This window comes from Telopea speciosissima, chromosome 9 (genome assembly GCF_018873765.1).
Source record: "Telopea speciosissima isolate NSW1024214 ecotype Mountain lineage chromosome 9, Tspe_v1, whole genome shotgun sequence".
NCBI lineage: Eukaryota > Viridiplantae > Streptophyta > Magnoliopsida > Proteales > Proteaceae > Telopea > Telopea speciosissima.
Genome location: NC_057924.1, coordinates 18,650,657 through 18,670,104, shown reverse-complemented (window position 1 = coordinate 18,670,104; position 19,448 = coordinate 18,650,657). Strand labels below are relative to the sequence as shown.

The 19,448-nt window shown below is 38.3% G+C and overlaps 1 protein-coding gene across 1 annotated transcript; it reads left to right on the top strand.

Moving 5' to 3' along the window:
* Positions 1-2,616: 2,616 nt before the first annotated feature.
* On the top strand, positions 2,617-7,902 carry LOC122640655 (homogentisate 1,2-dioxygenase). Its single transcript, XM_043833881.1, has 9 exons — positions 2,617-2,845; positions 3,321-3,551; positions 4,699-4,778; positions 5,837-6,004; positions 6,137-6,312; positions 6,522-6,591; positions 6,695-6,849; positions 7,250-7,333; positions 7,431-7,902. Exons 1-9 carry the CDS (start codon positions 2,634-2,636, stop codon positions 7,719-7,721), a joined length of 1,467 nt encoding a protein of 488 aa, XP_043689816.1. The 5' UTR covers positions 2,617-2,633; the 3' UTR covers positions 7,722-7,902.
* The last annotated feature ends 11,546 nt before the right edge of the window (positions 7,903-19,448 follow it).

Genomic DNA, 19,448 nt, shown 5'->3' with positions numbered 1-19,448 from the left:
CAAGATCATTGTTTACTTAATTTTTTATTATTAAATATTCAGATTTTTTATTTTTTGATGGATTTTTTTTCTGCATATCTCTAAACGAATACAGATACGGATCGGATTCGAATTTTCGATTATCTATTTACTTCCCTATTGACAGTTGATACCCCATCCCCAAAAACGGTGGCACAGGAGCCATGCAGTCATACCTTCTCTCATTTAGATGGAGTCATCAGTCATGGATTGTCCATATCTTGGATGACATAATATGATGACGCAAGTGGTTTTGAACGCACGTGGATAGATGGGAAGAATATAGACAAGAACAAATTTAAAAGGGAATTTTTATAAATTAATATATATATATATATATACACGCAATCCAAGGAGCGATCCCGATCCTCGTTTTAATCCTTTCCCCAATTAAAGTAAGGAATTATAGATGACTCCAAATACCAAAATGTCCACCCACCCCTTATCCTTTGGCAGGCGCTTTCTGTGTAGGATGATGTGATGTTGAACTGTTGATGAGGATGGCATTTTATATCATCCTATATTTTTTAAGATAAAATATTATCGTATACCCTCCCACGTATTTCAAATTACCAATTTCTCCAAATTATTTGTATTTTTGGAGTCGTTTAATGTGATCTATACCAACACTCTCATGCATCTATTTTTTTCCTTCTCAAAGAAAGGGACAGCGATATCTTTTCATTGAAGAAGCAGAGAGAGAGACTCATGGAAGTGTTGGTGCCATACTCCTCCAGGATAGAGTTCTTTTTCCCTTGTAGTTTATAGAGCACAAAGAAGTGATCCGATGAAACAGTCGTGCCCGGTACACCTATTTCACCAAAAGAAAAAAAAATAAAATTTGATGGTACGCTTATAGTACGAAAAAATCTGCTTCAACACGTCAATGAGTGCAATGCGCATCGGATGGCTGGAGCTGTCCTTGGGGGACATGTTAGACAACTCCAGTCATTCGATGCGCATTGCACTCACTAGCACACTGAAGAGGATTGAGACTCTCCTATAGTTCATGCTCCTAATAAAGGAAAACTCATCTAGAAAATCAAAGTTTTTCTTTTTTTCTAATGAGGGTAAAACTAGGGGTGTCAAACGGTGTGGTTTTAGTTATATGGTCCGATTCCAGTTCGGTACATATTTTGCAAGGTAAAAATCAAAACCGCGCTGGATAAGAATATGTCAAAATTATAATCGTTTTATATGCGGTGCGATTTTACCGATTTTTATTCAGTTTTCGTTATCCGATTTGTTTGCAGTTTGTAATACCGGTTCACATCCGGTTTCACCTTTTTACTCTTTAATTCTATTTTCCATGTACTTTTTATGTGGGAGAGGAAGAGACTGGAGAAGAGACTCCTGCCATCTAACCGTCTGGCATCTACGCTCTATCGTATTGGGGACTGGATGTTGGAGTGAGTGAGAAAAAAGACGAAGTGACTCAGAAAGTGACAGAGATGATTAGTCTTAGGGGGTTTTATATACTCACGTTACTACATAAAGACGTAATCCACCGTAACACCAGTGATGATGATAGTTATGGATATGGATTAAAATATAGAATGGAATAAACTATGAATGATTATGGTAACTATGGAAAGAGATTAAATATATGTAAAAATTAGAGAAATGTAGAACAAAATGTTAAGTAGTAAGGAATAAAATAAACTAAGCCTTTTTTGTTTTAAATAATATTCAAGAAAATAAATAAATAAACTATGCCTTTTTTTGTATTCTTCATTGTGTCCACGACATCACATTCCCTATTACAATAACATCAATTGTAAAACAATTTTTAATACGGTTTCTATTAAAAAAAAAACTGTATTAAAAACCAGAATCGAACAAAAAATAGAATCTATAAAATCAAAACTTGATCCTTTTTTTTTGCGATTCATTCGATTCATCTTAAACGATAGTTTCGATTCCAAAATTCGGTTTCGATTCCATTTTGACACTTTTTGGTAAATCTGAAACGAAAGAAAGTGTCTACTTGCAATCTAAAATGCTAAAAATGTCGCACCAAACCCATACCATCAGAGTAGAGAAAATGGAGATTGAAGGGTCTCCACCATGGTTCTAAGTATCGATATATGGACGATACGTATCGATTTTGCTAGTCACCGATATTGATACCTTGTCAATACCATATTGGTAGGAAGGGGTAAAATGGTTAGAAAACTCTTTTTTTTAAAGAAATTCAGAGGTATTTTTGTTCGATATAACCGATCCAGGTTGATACCATATTGGTATCATATCGGTTTTGCGGGTCACAGATACCCGTTCCAATACCGTGCACTAAAACCGTAGCCCCCACTCATGACCAAAAAATAAGAAGAAAATTCTGATCCGAATTGGGCTGTACCACATACATACCTAGGCGTGCATCGAGATGTGTACGGCACAGCTCAACCATGGATGTCCCTTGCAGGCACGCCTCCCTAGAGACGAGCTAAATTCGCAACTGAGGGAAACAACTCACGAGGAGACCACGTAAAATCCAAACAAGGATCCACGTGTCAATCTCTCTCACTCCCACTCTATAATTTCCTGGTCTCTGATTGTTTCTAACTTTAGATATGGTTTTCCTATCAACCCGTAATTCACAGTTCATAGCTGAGATGGAGAAAAAACTCACCTGCCACGGAAACGTCACAGATTTTCCGGCAGAGCTGGAATACTTGTCCGGCTTCGGCAATCATTTTTCATCGGAGGCGATCCCCGAAGCTTTACCTCAAGGACAGAACAATCCTCTGGTGTGCCCTTACGGTCTCTACGCCGAGCAACTTTCAGGAACCTCCTTCACTTCTCCTCGCAAGCTCAATCAGAGAAGGTCTTTTTTTTGAGTTTCTTATCCTTTTTCATTATTCTTGATCACATAAACAGAATATTTAATAAAAATGGAAATTTTGAATTGAGAAGCAATAGTTTCATAAGTTCTGATCGATGTGTTTTAGGTGTTATATGTATGATTTGGATCGTCATCTGTTGGTACAGTCTTAATTCTCTTGTATAAGAACAGAAAATCAAAAAAACATTTATCCTTTTTCTTTTTTGTGGAATTTAAAGATAATAAATTGGTGGATTCTTCGAGTTGGAAATTAATTTTATATATTGTTGTCGGAATACTCTGTTTTAATGGATACAAAATTTCTGAGTTACTGCCAAAATGAAATCTTTACTTCAGAGAATGAAAAACCTTGGTTTTCTTATTCTAATGTTACTATTGCTACTGTTATTTTGATGAATTAGTACTCTTATTGTTGTAATTGATGTCCTGAGAATTTTTCTTGGTTTTGCTTTTTCAGTTGGTTTTATCGGATCAAGCCATCAGTTACACATGAACCATTTAAACCTCTCATTCCAAGCCACAAGAAGCTTGTGAGTGAGTTTAACCAGTCTAACAGCTCCACCAATCCTACCCAACTGCGGTGGAAGCCTCCACAAATTCCTGATTCACCCACTGATTTTATTGATGGATTGTACACGATGTCTGGGGCTGGTAGTTCATTCCTTCGACATGGATTTGCTATTCACATGTAAGTATTATTTCTTCCTTGGTCCATAATTTGTATATACCTTATTAGTACCATGGTTCTGATTGAGGTTCTAGCTTTCAAGCTTCACATTTGGTATGAACTTTTGCTCTGCATATGTAAAAAAATGATGAAACTTTTAGACTAGTCCAGGCCAAGCAGTCGGCCGGTTCCAAAGACACAAACTTAAATATTTGTTTGTAAAAAACAATGGATCATTAGGCACTTTCAGTCGATAATCTGACTGATCCGACCCTGATGACTGTTGCATCAACCGGTCTATGAAACAGTTGCATTTCAATCAACATGTGGCTTTCCTTGTCCTGCTTCAGAAAGCCTGGTGCTTCAAGAACATTATTTTTTCTTGACCCAAAAGGGAAGGGGGGAGGGACAACCATGCATTCGAAACTTCAAATCCAAATTTTCTTTTATTTGTGTGATGTTCCTGCTTTTCTTCACTATCTACAACTCTCCGTTCATTTCCTACTTCCTTCCTCACCTTCCTCCTAATTTTTGTCCCCCACCCTTAGCAACATCCCTTACTCTTTGCCATATCATATTTCATGGGGCTTCTCTTGTAATTGGTGCTGTATTGGGCTTCCCTTGGGGTGAAATGCAGTAAAGATTTTATGGGTATGAGTGGTGGTAATTAGGAATTAGGGTGGGACAGAGTTCTCTTTGGTATGTGATCTAATCCTTCTTAGACTGAACATTTTTGGTTTTTTTTTTTTTTTGGGTATAAATTCTTGGGCAAAAGATGCTAACATACACGACATAGGTTTTTTGATTGCATGGTTTTCTTTTCATCCAAGAAAATAGGAAGTAGCAGTTTCTGCTCTTGTCAGCTATAGAGAAACATTTGATGGTCATACCATAGGTTCTTTGATTTCATGGGTTTTCTTTTCAACCAAGGAAATAGGAAGTAGCAGTTTCTGCTCTTGTCAGCAATAGAGAAACATTTGATGATCGTATCATATGCTCTAATTCTATTCCAGCGACTCAAGTTTTTTGGTCCTCCTCATGAATAAATTCAGTTAAAATGAGATCATTATATGATAAAGCATTAGCATGCTCAACTAGAGATTGTTGATATTTATATTTTCTCAAATCTATGTTCAGAGGTACAACTTACTCCTCTTTTTGTATTTAGGTACACTGCCAACAAATCAATGGAGAATTGTGCCTTTTGCAATGCCGACGGTGACTTCTTGATAGTGCCCCAAGAAGGGAGTATGTGGATCTCAGTAGTCTTTTGTATATTGGTTTGTGCATGATTTACTATTTCAGCTTCAGATGGTCTTCCACGGCTTGAATATTGCATGCATTTCCATCCATAAAATGTCTTGTGTATTATGCCATACTGAAGCCTTGCTTGCATACTTCTTGAATTTCATGCAAAAGCAAAGGGCATAACTTCCCTGACTAAGAGTTTGGCCAAATGGAAGGCCTAGGAGTGGAATTGACTCTCCTGTTATTGGAGTCAACTTGGGATTCATGATACTTCTCTATAATTTACAGAAACTTCGGTTTCTTGGACTTTATTGTTCTGTAATACAGTTCAAATTAACATTATATTTTACTGCTGATAAAAAAAAAAAAGATAGTAATAAAATAAGAATAACATTGCATTTTTATAATAATGATGCCTGACCATTTCAATGAAAACTTGTTAATCGTAAGAAGATCACTGTAAATCTACCTACTAATTACTGATATATATGTCTAACATCTGAATCACTTCTAACTTAACTCTGAAATTTGTTGATAATAACATAAAAAAAAAACTCAATCGAGCCTGTGATTCAATTAATATCATGAGTATCTGAAGTCTAGTCTTAAGTTTTAATAATCGTGTATCCCATCTAAATATTGAAAAGTTGATGCTTCAGAATTCAAGCATCAATATGGCCTTCAATCATGATGAAGACATGGATTGGTATAAATAAATTATTTAAATACTTAAAAAATGATAATGAATTCAATTTCCTATTGTAAAAATCAAGACAATGTAGATAGAAACTTTCAATTTTGACATGAACTGGGTGGTCTCGGGTTTCAAATGAGGCCCTTTAGACAAACTTCCAGTTTTGAAAAGCTTAAAAGAGGAATATGTACTATGAGTTACTTTGTTGTAATATATCACTACTACTGCCACATATTGTAGAGCTTACTAACAATCCGAACTTAGCTCAAAATTGTTTTATGATTTGAAGTGTATGTTCATGATGTGCTACAGGATATGTTACTTTAAGATCTGTATTATCCTTATATCTGTCTCTGTTTCACAGGGTTGTGGATCAAAACTGAGTGTGGAAGATTGCAAGTTTCCCCTGGTGAAATAGTTGTTTTACCTCAGGGATTCCGATTTTCTGTTGACTTGCTAGATGGTCCATCACGTGGTTATGTCGCAGAAGTTTTTGGTACCCATTTTCAGATACCTGATCTTGGCCCGATAGGTACTGAATTTATTGTTCAATTTTTTAGCAAACCACGATAAAACATTGTTCTGTTTATCAAGTTTTGTAAAAGAAGGTGATGTCTCCAATCATTTAATATAGTTATAAAATTGTTCGCTTTTGCTGTTGTAGGTGCTAATGGCCTTGCTGCCTCAAGGGATTTTCTTGCCCCTACTGCTTGGTTTGAAGATAAGATTTGTCCGGGATACATCGTTGTACAAAAGTTTGGTGGTGAACTCTTTACTGCAAAACAAGATTTTTCTCCTTTCAATGTTGTTGCTTGGCAGGGTAATTATGTACCTTATAAGGTGGGTGCTGATTTTTTTCCTCCATGCCACAATTGGGATAGATAGACAAACTTCTCATGGTGTCTCCTCCACACATAGTCAATGAAAAAGACAAACTTCTCCTAATGAAGTAACTCTATTTTTAGTATTGACATTCTAAAATTACTTTTCAATATCTTTTTGTATATGCACCTCTTGGTGATCTAACATGGACACTTGTCTACTTGCAGTATGATCTAAGTAAGTTTTGTCCATTCAATACTGTATTGTTTGATCATGGTGATCCATCAATAAATACTGGTATCTAAATCTTGCAATCCTTCACATATGTTGTCTTCTTAAATTGGAACAGTTGAATTGTGGTTGTGGTTCTTGTACTCAATTTGAATTCTCTTTGTTACAGTATTGACAGCACCATCTGACAAGCCTGGTGTTGCGATTCTTGATTTTGTCATTTTCCCTCCACGATGGTTGGTTGCGGAGCATACATTCAGACCTCCATATTTCCACCGCAATTGTATGAGTGAATTTATGGGTCTAATTTTTGGCAGTTATGAGGTAATTATCTATTAGCTCACAACTTATGTTTGATTTTATCTGTTTATAGGTTTCAATATAATTATTATGTTGTCTATTTGAGGGTGGGGCATGAAGAGTGAAAGATATTTAACTTCTAAAACATAAACGAGTGAATCAGGCTTGAGTAGCAGCAATGGGGTCCCTGTCACTTGGGGTGCAGACAGTAATCAGGTTAATTACTCTTGTTAGATAATCTTTATGTAACCATCAAATGATTAATCCCACTCTATCTGATGATGGAATTGATTTTGTTTGATGAGCCATAACATACTTGCTCATCTGCATATATAAATTTGTGTTTAAATGAGCAAAGTAGAAATTATTTTCACATGAAATTGGCACATTTCTGAGATACATAACCTTATTGACATGGTTGTAGGCAAAAGCTGATGGGTTTCTTCCAGGAGGTGCAAGCCTTCATAATTGCATGAGCCCTCATGGGCCTGATACCAACACATTTGAGGTATAAAACTTGTCTAAAATTAGGTTGACATGTTAATAGATATTCTGCTTTTCTTCTGCTATTTTATTTTAAATTCTTTTCCTGTTTAACATATCAGGCAACAGTGGCACGTGGAAACGACGCTAAACCTTTCCGAATAACTGATACCATGGCATTTATGTTTGAATCATGCCTCATTGCTCGTGTGTGCCCATGGGCTCTTGAATCTCCCCACATAGATCACAACTACTACCAGTGTTGGATAGGTTTGAAATCACACTTCTCATTGGAAGAATCAAACCATATGAGTAGAGAAATGCTAAATGGAAATTATGGCAAGAGAAATGGAAATGTAGTGGAGAAACTGGCACAGAAAATGGAGGATGTTGTTGATTTGGGATGCAAATGAGCTTTTTAATAGCACTGGCTCTGCTAAAATAACAACTTGTACAGAATCCAATAAAAATAAAAGTTTCACTGAGGAAACATTCAATATGTGGAAATGTAGATATACATTTATATCCTAGCTTTTATGGTTATAATCTAAGTTATTTTCTTGCAATTGTTAGTAATCCTCAATATTGTTCTAATTGTTGTCTAATTTGTTTATGGGAGAGGGTTCTCTGAACCGATGAGGTGAAGCCAACCAGCGAATGGGGAGAGTAGAACATGGTTTGCCAATAGAAGGCAGAGAGGAAAGAGATAGAGATAGTGAGTGCTAGCATAGCCTACGCCACTTGCTCAGAGAGGCTTTTTCCTCTGTTTATTTCACCATGTTTTGTTAGGATTTTGAATTACCACTAGTGGTTTATGCGCAAATCTATTCTTCATTTTCAGCCAACTAAATCACTTTAATATAAATTATTAAGTTTTATCTTTTAAAAAGGTATTCAAAATTATATTAGCTAAGGTATATTACACTAGGCTTAGGTACCCTTTGTAAATGGGAAGGATGCAAGAACATTTGAAGTATTTATTTGGATCCATTGCTTAGCAGCTCACGAAATGGAAAGAGCTTTGAATGCATAAAAAATAAATAAAATAAATAAATAAATAAAAACTCATCAACTTTCTTTTTGTGTCCCTTCTCTCTTCTAGCTAACTGCCTCTTCTTGTAATGTTATGAGCTACCTTTCTATGTATAGGTTGAAGATTGAAGGTAAACCTCTCTTTGGAGGTTGCAAACATTGCCACTCCTATGAATGGGGCTTAAACCAAACAACATGACTTATTCTAAGAAAATGAGTATTCTTTTGCGATAATATAATTTGGGTTTTGGTTTAATGATTTCACTTATGAACCAGACAAAAAACAAAAAAAAACAAAACTTATGTGTTCAGGAAAAGACTGTTTTGGGGCATAATATGTTGGTGTTTTAAAGTTTCAAAACATCTTCTCCCCCTTGTGCTCACTTATTTCGTGTCTTTGGTTCTCTTGTGCTACTTTTTGAATAGTCCCACATTGAAAACTTGAGAAAGTTTGATGGGGGTATATATGTAGGAATTGATCTTTAAGGAACATAGGGTTTTAGAGGCCGGGAAGTCTCCCTCCTCTCTTGAGTTGGGTTTGGGGTACTTCTTAAACTGCAAGCCGAGCTCGGTCAAGCCACATCGAGGTCAAGTGTGGGCGTGGATCAAATCGGGATCACCCAAACTCGGGCAAATATGACACTTTTGTCCGTTTTCTTATTAAAAAAAGTTTTTTTTTTTACATTTTTACCCCTATCCGTACAGCTGGATCGGATCGGTATCGGGATTGGTTTTGGTCGATACTGATCTGATACGGCCAAAATGGCCGATCCAATCCGGCCAAAATCGGCCGATCCAATCCAATACCTCAAACCATGGGTATGGGTGTGGACTATGCTTATCTTTTTGGATAATAGTGTTGGCTCCAATTCGAATATATTGAACATTTTTTTATTTAAATTTGGCTCCAAAACCAAATTCATTGGATTAATATAAGGTAAAATATTTATTTCATATACATATACACACTTTATACATACATACTCGTATAGTGTAATATACCCATATATATAGGGATATACCTATACATACAGTCAACACCTAGTAGCAGTAGATAAACTTGTACACATACAGGTGTGTGTAGACATACAGATACACCTATATGGTTACAATCTTTGTCTACAAATTCAAATTTAAGGGACATAGGATTTTAGAGGCCGGGAAGTCTCCCTCCTCTCATGTGTTAAGTTGGGTCTGGGGCACTTTTTAAATTGCAAGCCAAGCTGGGCCGGGCCAAACCGAGGCCGGGTGTGGGTGTGGACTATGCTTATCTTTTTGGATTATAGTTTTGACTCCAATTCGAATATATTGAATATTTTTTAATTCAAATTTGGTTCCAAAACCAAATTCATTGGATTAATATAAGGTAAGTATTTATTTCATATACATATACGCACTTTACACATACATATTCGTATAGTGTAATATACCCATATATACAGGGATATACCTATATGTATAGTCAACACCCAATAGCAGTAGATAAACCTGTACACATATATGTGTGTGTAGACGTACAGATACACCTATACAGTTACAGTCTTTGTCTATAAATTCAAATTTAAAGGACATAGGATTTTAGAGGCTGGGAAGTCTCCCTCCTCTTATGTGTTAAGTTGGGTCTAGGGCACTTTTTAAATCGCAAGTCGAGCTGGGCCGGGCCAAACCGAGGCCAGGTGTGGGTGTGGACTATGCTTATCTTTTTGTACACGTACAGGTGTGTGTAGACGTACAGATACACCTATACGGTTACAGTCTTTGTCTATAAATTCAAATTTAAGGGACATAGGGTTTTAGAGGTCGGGAAGTCTCCCTCCTCTCATGTGTTAAGTTGGGTCTGGGGGACTTTTTAAATCGTAACCCGAGCTGGTCCAAGCCAAACCGAGGCAAGGTGTGGGTGTTGACCATGCTTATCTTTTTGGATAATAGTTTTGGCTCCAATTCGAATATATATATATATATATATAATTTTTTTGGTGGAAAAAGACTTACTATTAGGATTGGAACATAATAGTACATTAGTTTCCATACATACTGACTTAGTGTGGTTGATTCTTGCATATTTTGCCAAGTTGTCCATTGGTTGGGGTAAAGTCTAGGTTGTTTAAAAATACTTACAGACTCAAATAAAATAAGAAAAAAGTTGATATCAAATAACCAACTAAAGAGCTCTCTAGGCCATGTGAATTCTTCTGGGGATGTCAGCCAATTCTTAAATTCCTGCGAATCTGTCCAAACAATTAGTTGTCTGCATTCCAATGAAAGTGCCTTTTCGATTCCTTCTTTGAGTCCTCCGAGTTTGGTTTCCTGTGTTGACCCTATAAATCCATAATTCATAGAAGAGACATAGAGATCATGTTTGTGGATAATTAGATAGCCCAACTCTCCTTAATGTGAAGATGTGTGATAACTTCCATCTGAGATGATTAGACATGTGTCCGCGGTTCCCAGGTTAAGATAAGAGGGTATAGGAAAAGACTCAATAAATTGTTCCAAGGCTATGGTTATTGGTGATTGAAGGCAATCATCTGAAGAGCTTGGAACTAAATTTGACTCCCCCACCCATTTATTAATAAGATCCATGACGATGGATGGGTTGATGGGTTGATGTTGAAACACCACCTTGTTCTTGTGATGCCAGATGAAATATAGGGTAATGCTTGCAATACTTAGTACCCGGTTCCCATCAGATTTGCTACAATTGGGGTGTGCTAACAGATTGGAAAATGCTTCGACAATGGTACTGCCCTTTAAATTTTCAGATCTAATACCCAAAGGTCTTACTGCCCAAATTCTTTTTGAGAGTTTACAACAGAAAAATAAATGCCATGAAGTTTCAGATTCCTCCGTACAAAAAGGGCACAGGTCTACACTCCGATCCAACCAGGGTAGTTTAGATTTAATAGTAAGACCATTGTGAAAGACTTTCCAGAGGAAGAGTTTGAATTTTGGGTGAACTATAAGTTTCAAATTTTTGACCAAATAGAACCTGGATGGTTGCTATGACTGGAATCAGTTGAGAGAAAAGCAGCAATAGTGTTTGTGGTCAACAAACCAGATTTGGATATTGGTGAGAAAAGTTTATTCTCATGGTGGTGGAGGGAGAGAGGTATGGATAGAATATGATTACTGATGGGTTGTGGGAACATGGATGTGATCAAAGATGTATTCCAAGACCTGTTGGTGATGAATTCATGAACATATTGGTACATGGGATTAGGCTGTGAAGATTGGTTTAAAGTAATGAACAAGGGTGTAGGAATCCAAGGGTCAAACCAGATGTTAACCTTAGATCCATCCCCAATACGCCATTTGACCATTTGTCTGAAAGTAGGGAGAACAGCCCAAATACTGTTCCAAGTCCAGGATCCCGAGGAAAGCCTAGATTGTGGATTTAGAATGGATGATGTTGGGATGTATTTACATTTAAGTATCTTTGTCCACAGGGAATCAAGTTTGGAAACCAACCTCCAGGTTAGCTTAAGGGATTAAGGCTCTGTTATGGTTCCAATGGGACTGTAGACCCAGTCCACCCATCTTTTTCGGCCTACAAATGGCACTCCAAGAAACAGGAGAGAACCCCTTGTTGTTTGAATGGTGGCCGTTCCAAAATGACAAGCTAATAAAATCAAGTTTTGAGCAAATTAATTTTGGAAACAGAAAACAGGACATTTGATAAGTTGGAATTGAGTGGAGCACTAATTTAATCAGGATGATTCTACCAGCTTGTGAGAGGAAGTTGCATTTCCAACCAGCCAGTCTTGACCTAACTCGGTTTATTAAGGGTGTAAGATAGGTGTTTTTGGATATATATTTGGGAAGAGTGGAGTGCCCAGGTACTTAGAATCTGCCCCCATATCGGATACTTTTGTGCTGTTCCGGATTTCATTTTGAAGTGAGATTGGTGTATTCCTACTGAAATAAATGCTGTTTTTTGACAGGTTGAGCTGTTGTTCAGATAAAGATTCAAAAAGATTGAGGATAGTCTTAAGTGTATTAACATCCTCCAGAGTTGCACGGCAGAAGAGCAGAGTATCGTCAACAAAGAGGAGATGGGTGATTTCCGGTGTAGTTCTAGAAATCTTAATTCCCTTAAAAAATTTTAGATCCCTATAGATTTGCAATAACCTCGAAAATTGTGAGAATAAACAGGTATGGGCTAAGAGGGCACCCATGTCTAAGTCCCCTAGAGGATTTGAAGAAATCAAAAACAGCTCCCTTGAATCTTGATGGAGAAAGAACATGCAAGGATAGAGGAAATAAGTTGTATCCAATTCTGATCAAAACCAAGGAATTTGAATAAAGATTGTATAAAACCCCATTCAACTCTATCATAGGCTTTAGACATGTTGAGTTTGAGTGCCAAATAGCCAGTCTTCCCCCTCATTTTTGGCTTCAGAAAATGGAAGATTTCTTGAGCAATGATAATGTTATCAGTAATTTGGCGCCCTTTGATGAAATAGATTGGGTTGGGGAAATGAATTGAGAGAGGATGCCCTTAAGTCTCTTGGCCAAAATCTTTGTTAGGATTTTGTAGGATACATTACAAAGACTAATTAGTCTGTAGTCTTCCACCTTAGAATCCGAATCTTTCTTGGGAATGAGAGTGATGAGGGTGTGATTCACGCCAAGGGTAATGAAAGCATCTTTGAAGAATTTAAGAACAAAGTTGAAAATATCAGTCTTGATAATATCCCAACAAAAGTGGTCGAAGCCTGCCGATAAGCCATCAAAACCTGGGGATTTCAAAGCCCCAATACTGAAAAATAGCATTTTTTATTTCAACCATATCCAGTGTAGAAGTGAGGGATGTAAGGGAAGGAGAGGTGGGTAGTGGATCAAAAATACATTCCACTAAAGATGGATCTAGGGGTCCTGTGGTTGTCATGATTTCCCTGAAATAAGATGTAAAAAAGTGTGCCATTTCAGGTGGATTGGATATTAGCTAACCATCTTGGTTTTTTAAAACAGTGATACGATGTACTCTTAGATTCTGCTTGGCCACAGAGTGATAGAATTTGGTATTTCTGTCTCCATCCGAGATATAAGATTGTGAGATTTTTGGAGCCAGAAAATTTCTTCAGCATCTAGAATCCGCTTAAAAGAAAGATAGAATCCCTTTAAAGTTCGGAGCCTCCTCAGATGGGGGACAGGGTTCGAGGAAGTTGATGCGGTCAAAGATTTCAGATTTGATAGTGTCAAGTCTTCCGAAAACATGGACATTCCAATGTTTTAGCTTATTGGTAAGTCCATTGATTTTGATCATGAGATTATCAGCATTAATGGCCTCCCAAAAAGATGACACCAAATTTTCAAAATCGGTATGTGTAGTCCAAGCCGCTTGGTAGTGGAAGAGCTTCCGAAAGAAGCTCAAAGGAGTAGAGGTGTTTAGAAAAATAGGATTGTGGTCGGAACCTAGAGAAGGGAGCAATTGAATAGAGGCAATAGGCAAAAGAGTAACCCAGTCTTTGTTAGTCAAACACCTATCCAGGTGTTCAAGAATACAGTTTGGGGGTTTACGGTTGTTCCGCCAAGTGTACCAATTAGTCATGGGTCGAAGTTCATCAAGGCAGAAATCAGACATTAGGGATAAGAGGGCAGCAGCAGAGGGAGATGGAGATAAAAAAGCAGTACCTCCAAATATCCATAGACAGAATATCATTAAAATACCTAGGATAATAAAGGGACATGAGAGATTAGATAGGAAGGATCAGATAGAGGACCAAAAGGAAAGGCATTTGTAGGTTTGAGGGGGGGGGGGCATACAAACAAATTAGGCACTGTAGACACTGAATTTTGTCACCCCCCGGCGATGATGACAACAGGACACGGACAGACATCGGTATCTCTCTCAAGAAGGACTCTTGTCCCTACATCTAAATCAAATCATCCTAACATCCCTAAAATGACTTATAAGACCCTTTTACCAAACGCTGAAGGAGGTACTGCTCACCTTCCCCAACCACAACGGTCCCGCTACGGCACTGTGGACACTCCCACGGCACCGTGGGGACCCACCACGACACCACTGTATTTTTTCCATATTGCTCTCAAGGGGTGTGACATCAGCTTGCTGACGGCATCTACGGTGCCGTGGAAAAGTCCCCCACGGTGCCGTGGAGGACCTATCCGGGCCAGGCTGTGGGGCACCCCCTATAAATAGGAGGGTCCCCCTCCCCTCATTTCAAAGTTTTTCGGGCAGAGAGACCCTCCCAACTCATTTATTTTATCCCTTTTTCCCCCAATTCTCTCCCTCTTGAGCGTCTGTTGGAGTGAGACTCCAAAGGCATGGGTAGATCCTTCGATTACCCACTCGAGTAAAGAGCGGTTCTTATCCCGCAATTTCGTTATCCCGTCAATGTACGGATAATGAAAAATCCCCTTCGCAGCTGTTATTCTGTCTGCATACAGTTAACGAGAATCCCTTATATAGCCGTTGCTCTGCTCGAAGTGAGTGACGAAACCCATCTGATATAGTCCTTACTCTGTCTGACAAGAGAGAGGCAAGCCGATCGTCCATCTCCACCTAAGCTGTGGGACATCGCATATTTCGTATTTGGTGCATTTTCATTTATTTCTTGTATTTCTTGACAGGTATTTGTCTCTTTCCTTCTTATTATTTTTGGCGCAATGTAGACAATTAAAGTAATTCGCTTTAGTGTACATAGTAAATGATTTCTTCTTTGTCATGATTAATGCATCATAACCTAGCCTTGCATGTTCGTATATGATATATTATTAAGGGAGAATATTCGAAAACAAGCATATAGTAGAAAGACCAGTTTATCCGGGCGAGATGGGTGCCTAACACCTTCCCACTCTCGTAACCTAACTATTTACCCTGAATCTCTAACTAGACCATATGGAATCACGTAGCCCTTTTCGCGAACCCCGAATGGGGCTACACCCATTGGGTCCTAGGCCCTAATCCTAGGTGGTGACTCCATTTCTTTATGAAGTATGATCCCAATCCCCATGATGATATGTCGGAACGATACGCCGTTATTCATCGAAGCCAATCCTTGTCGCCATAAGGCTGAGGAACCCTCGTCCTGAGGACCACGGTACTTACAGGCACCACTGAGAGTTGTGGGCAGTGTCCAAAAGGAAAGTCACCAAAAACCTATCATTAGAGATTGATTTAACCACACAGATGTCATCATGGCCGAGCAGCCATAAACCCCCCCCCCCCCCACTGAACCCTTTTGATCCAGTGCTACCCTGAAAACCCAAGGTTTTTAGATGACAAAGAGATCGAGGGAGAAGGGTCAAGTCAAGACAAGGAAATTTAGTTTCACTTAAGAACAAAAAATCAGGCTTATGTTTAAAGAAAAAATGTTTTAAAGCATTTAAAGTGGTTTTAGATTTTAAACCACAAACATTCCCGCTACAGATTTTCATTCTTTACAAGAGATAGCGCTCTGGTACTAAACTTTGAAATGAGGAAACAAACACTTAATAAAATGATAATAAAAACACACATAAAAGAAAACAAAGGTTTAAGAGAAGTAGAAATAGATACCGAGCTAGAATGGAGGTTGGGGTCTCCACAGGATTGGCTTTGCACTGATCTATGTCCATCAATATCTTCAATGATCTGAATGGATCGCTTCTTCCGAGAGGAGAATTGAAATTCCTTATCTTAATTTTTTTGAAAGTTCAACTGGGGAGTCCACAACCAATGATGTCAGAGGAGAAGTTTTGGATGATATCAAGTTCTGCTTGGTATTTGAAGCCCAATAAATCATTACTGCTTTTAGATGTCTTCCTTTTCTTCTTGGAACAGGTTGGAGCCTTATCCTTGTCCTTGGATCTCTTAGATTTATAGGGAATGGAATCAGAGGAGCTTGAAGAGATCGATGTACCCGGCATACTAAAAGATGGAGAAAACTGTCCACAATCTCTCAACTGAACAGAAGCTTCAGAGGAGACTTTTCTTTGTATTGGAAAGGCCTTTTGATGGTTCCTTTAAAACCTTCTTCTTCCCGAGATGGGGGATGACAATAGACTTGGGTCTTAGCCTCGAATTATATGATTGGTACTTTTTACAACATCCACTGCAGCAACGGAAAATTTTCAGGATAATGGGTCTTTGGGTATAAGGTTTGGGATTTCACTTTGGGATGCCAAGGGGTTCAGGTTTGGGAAAGGGGGAGGGGGAATTGTAGAGGTAGGGTAAGGGGAGGTTAAAGCCTTTAGATGGTCATGGGTTTGGTAAAGGAGATTAGTGAACGAAAAGGGGTTGGAAAGAAAGTAGGGATTGAGAAGGGGAAAGGATAATTCGGTTAAGGTGTTTGGATATGGGGATGGAGTAAAACCACTGGTAAGGGTAGGACCAATTGGTTGTTGATGCCGAAAAAGCAAAGGTGGGATTTTTGGGTTAGTTTCGAGGTCCAAAAGGGGACTAGTAGAGATAATATCAGAGATTGAGGGAGGGAGTGGGTCATCCCGTATCAAGTTTAAGGAAGGTATTGGTGGGGATTGCCATCTAGGATTCATAGAGTTCGTTCAATTGATAGGGCACATGTCTTGGTAGCAGCCAAGATCTACAGGAGTAAAGTTCTTAATCATGGAATCTAGGGGTGGAGGTTCAAGTAGGGAGCAAACAATGATAGTTAAATCACTGAAAAGGTCATTGCTATCACTGGAACCTGAAGAGTAAGAAGTGTGTACCCTTGATAGTCAATGTGAAGCTTGGCTAGATGTGGTGTTCAACAATTCCGATGGAGGCTCAGGTTCCAGAGTGGACGAATATGGGTCTGCTACAGCAGTAAGAGCCGGAGCTCGTGTACTAGAGACACAGAGTTTGGGTTGGAGTGGTCAGACACGGATGTTGCTACGGTAAGCCGCCAAATTCTTCGGGAACAGTTTAAGAATCCGAGTGTCTTCTGTTGAAGGTGAGGGATTCTTGGAGGCCTTAAACCCATAGCAATCTTCAGTGAGATGTGTCATCCGTTCGTGCCATGTGCAGATAAAATATACTTCAAATCTGATCTTTATAAAAAAGCTTTCCCCCCGGCCATTAGAGATCTTGAGCATAGTTTGGACTGGTTGGCGTTTGGGAAAAGGGTTTTGACCAAGCAATGAAGGGAAGCAACAGGTTTGATTCCTAAGACAGATCAATAAATTGAACAAGACTACGAGGTTTCACAGCATCCGTGATACAAACATTAGAGAAGCAGTCTGGTGGAATATTGAGGAGCTAGATCCATATGTGGAAGTGTTCAAATTGTTGGTGGAAGAGAGGAGAGGAAGGTTTAACAGTGAAGAGATGTAAGGGGTGTTTTTCGAACCACCAAGGAGAAGACTTGAAAATACAATCTCAGTCTTCAACAAAATAAATTTCAACAGTGAAGTGGCCTTGTTCTTCAGTCTAGATTGCATTAGCACCCACTTTACCCCATTTAGAAACAAGAAATTACCAAGCCGATCTTCCGAAGGAGAACAGTTGCCAAGGACACTTCCCAAGAGAGGAGCATGGAGACTCGGCGGTGGCTTATTCCTCGAGAGACCATTTTTCTTCACTAAGGATGGGGAGCTGATCGATGGTACTTGAGGAGATAATGAGGCATTCTCAAAAGCAGCGTCAGTCTTCAAAACAATGCCAAGAGGAGCTTCAGTCATCGAGTCTTGAGAAGTGGAAGGATTTTTTCCTTTCATTGACATGAAGAAGCCACGACGAGCAAAACCAGAAACCAACAAAAAGCGGGGACAGTATCGAGACCACTGAAAAGGTAAAAAAACTAAAAGGAAAACATTGAGATAGCCCAGAAATGGGGAGCAAGGATAGATAAATCCCAAAAAAGAAAAGTTAGAACAAGGCTTGGGGAGAAAGAATGGTCATTAAAGCAAGAGGTGTAGGTAAAAAAGCACAGAAAAGTGGTGTAGGTAATAATTGACAAGGAGTTTAAGAAAGGACAAAAAGGAACAGAGAGAAATTTGAGAGGGGGCGGGAGGGATACAGCATGGAGTGGAAATGAAAAAAAAATGATGAAAAATTCTGAAATCAGAGACGAGGACCCTAGTTCAGAGAAAAAGAAAGTGAGCACAGACTTTATTAGACGGGCATATCACAGTGCTAGCCAACTCCGTGGATCAGGGAAAAGGGGGGAGAGGGACAGGGGAAGGGGTTGTTGTAGAGAGATCGACATCTCTCTAGCTATAGTGCTTATTGTCTTCTATAATATATATCAGCAATAAGCCGTTTTGTTTCTCTCTCTATAAGTGGAAACACAACCTCCAATTCGAATATATTGAATATTTTTTAATTCAAATTTGGCTCCAAAACTAAATTCATTGGATTAATATAAGGTAAAGTATTTATTTCATATACATATACACACTTTACACATATATATTCATATAGTATAATATACCCATACATACAGGGATATACCTGTACGTACAACCAACACCCAGTGGCAAGGGATAATCTTGTACATGTACAAGTGTGTGTAGATGTACAAATACACCTATACGGTTATAGTATTTGTCTATAAATTCAAGTTTGCTCCAAAACCAAATTCATTGGATTAATAAGATAAAGTTTTTATTTTATATACATATACGCTCTTTACACATATATATTCGTATAGTGCAATATATTCGTACATATAGGGACATACCTGTGCGTACAGTTAACACCCAATAGCAAGGGATAAACTTGTACAAGTATAGGTATGTGTAGACGTACAGATACACCTATACGGTTACAATCTTTGTCTATAAATACCCAGTACCTACAAAAGAATTTTATTAAGAGAATTCTCTGTACTGCGAGCACTTCGTGAGAGAGAAATTCTATCTAGAGATCAACTCTGCTACTGACGTGTGAGACTAATTAAGAGAGTGTTCTATTTCGTTTCTATTCATCTCAGAGCTCTATTTTGTTCTTTAGAATAATATTTGTCTTCTGTTACTATTCTATTTTTTGTTCGAATACTGCGTATAGTTTGTTGGATTCCCTAGTGTAATCACACTTAGGAAGTGCATCCTTTGTGATTTTGGGTGATTTTATCTTAGAGGTATAATCGTAGGTCAACTCTGTATGCACAAATAAAGGCACTTAAAAACCTTAAGGAAAGTATCCTATAAGATTTCACCCATTG

Excerpts from the sequence above, each read along its gene's own strand:
- LOC122640655 (XM_043833881.1), top strand. The coding sequence starts at position 2,634 with ATGGAGAAAAAACTCACCTGCCACGGAAACGTCACAGATTTTCCGGCA. Across the intron at positions 3,552-4,698 it reads CATGGATTTGCTATTCACAT|GTACACTGCCAACAAATCAA; the intron begins GTAAGTATTATT and ends TTTTGTATTTAG. Across the intron at positions 6,850-7,249 it reads TAATTTTTGGCAGTTATGAG|GCAAAAGCTGATGGGTTTCT; the intron begins GTAATTATCTAT and ends ACATGGTTGTAG.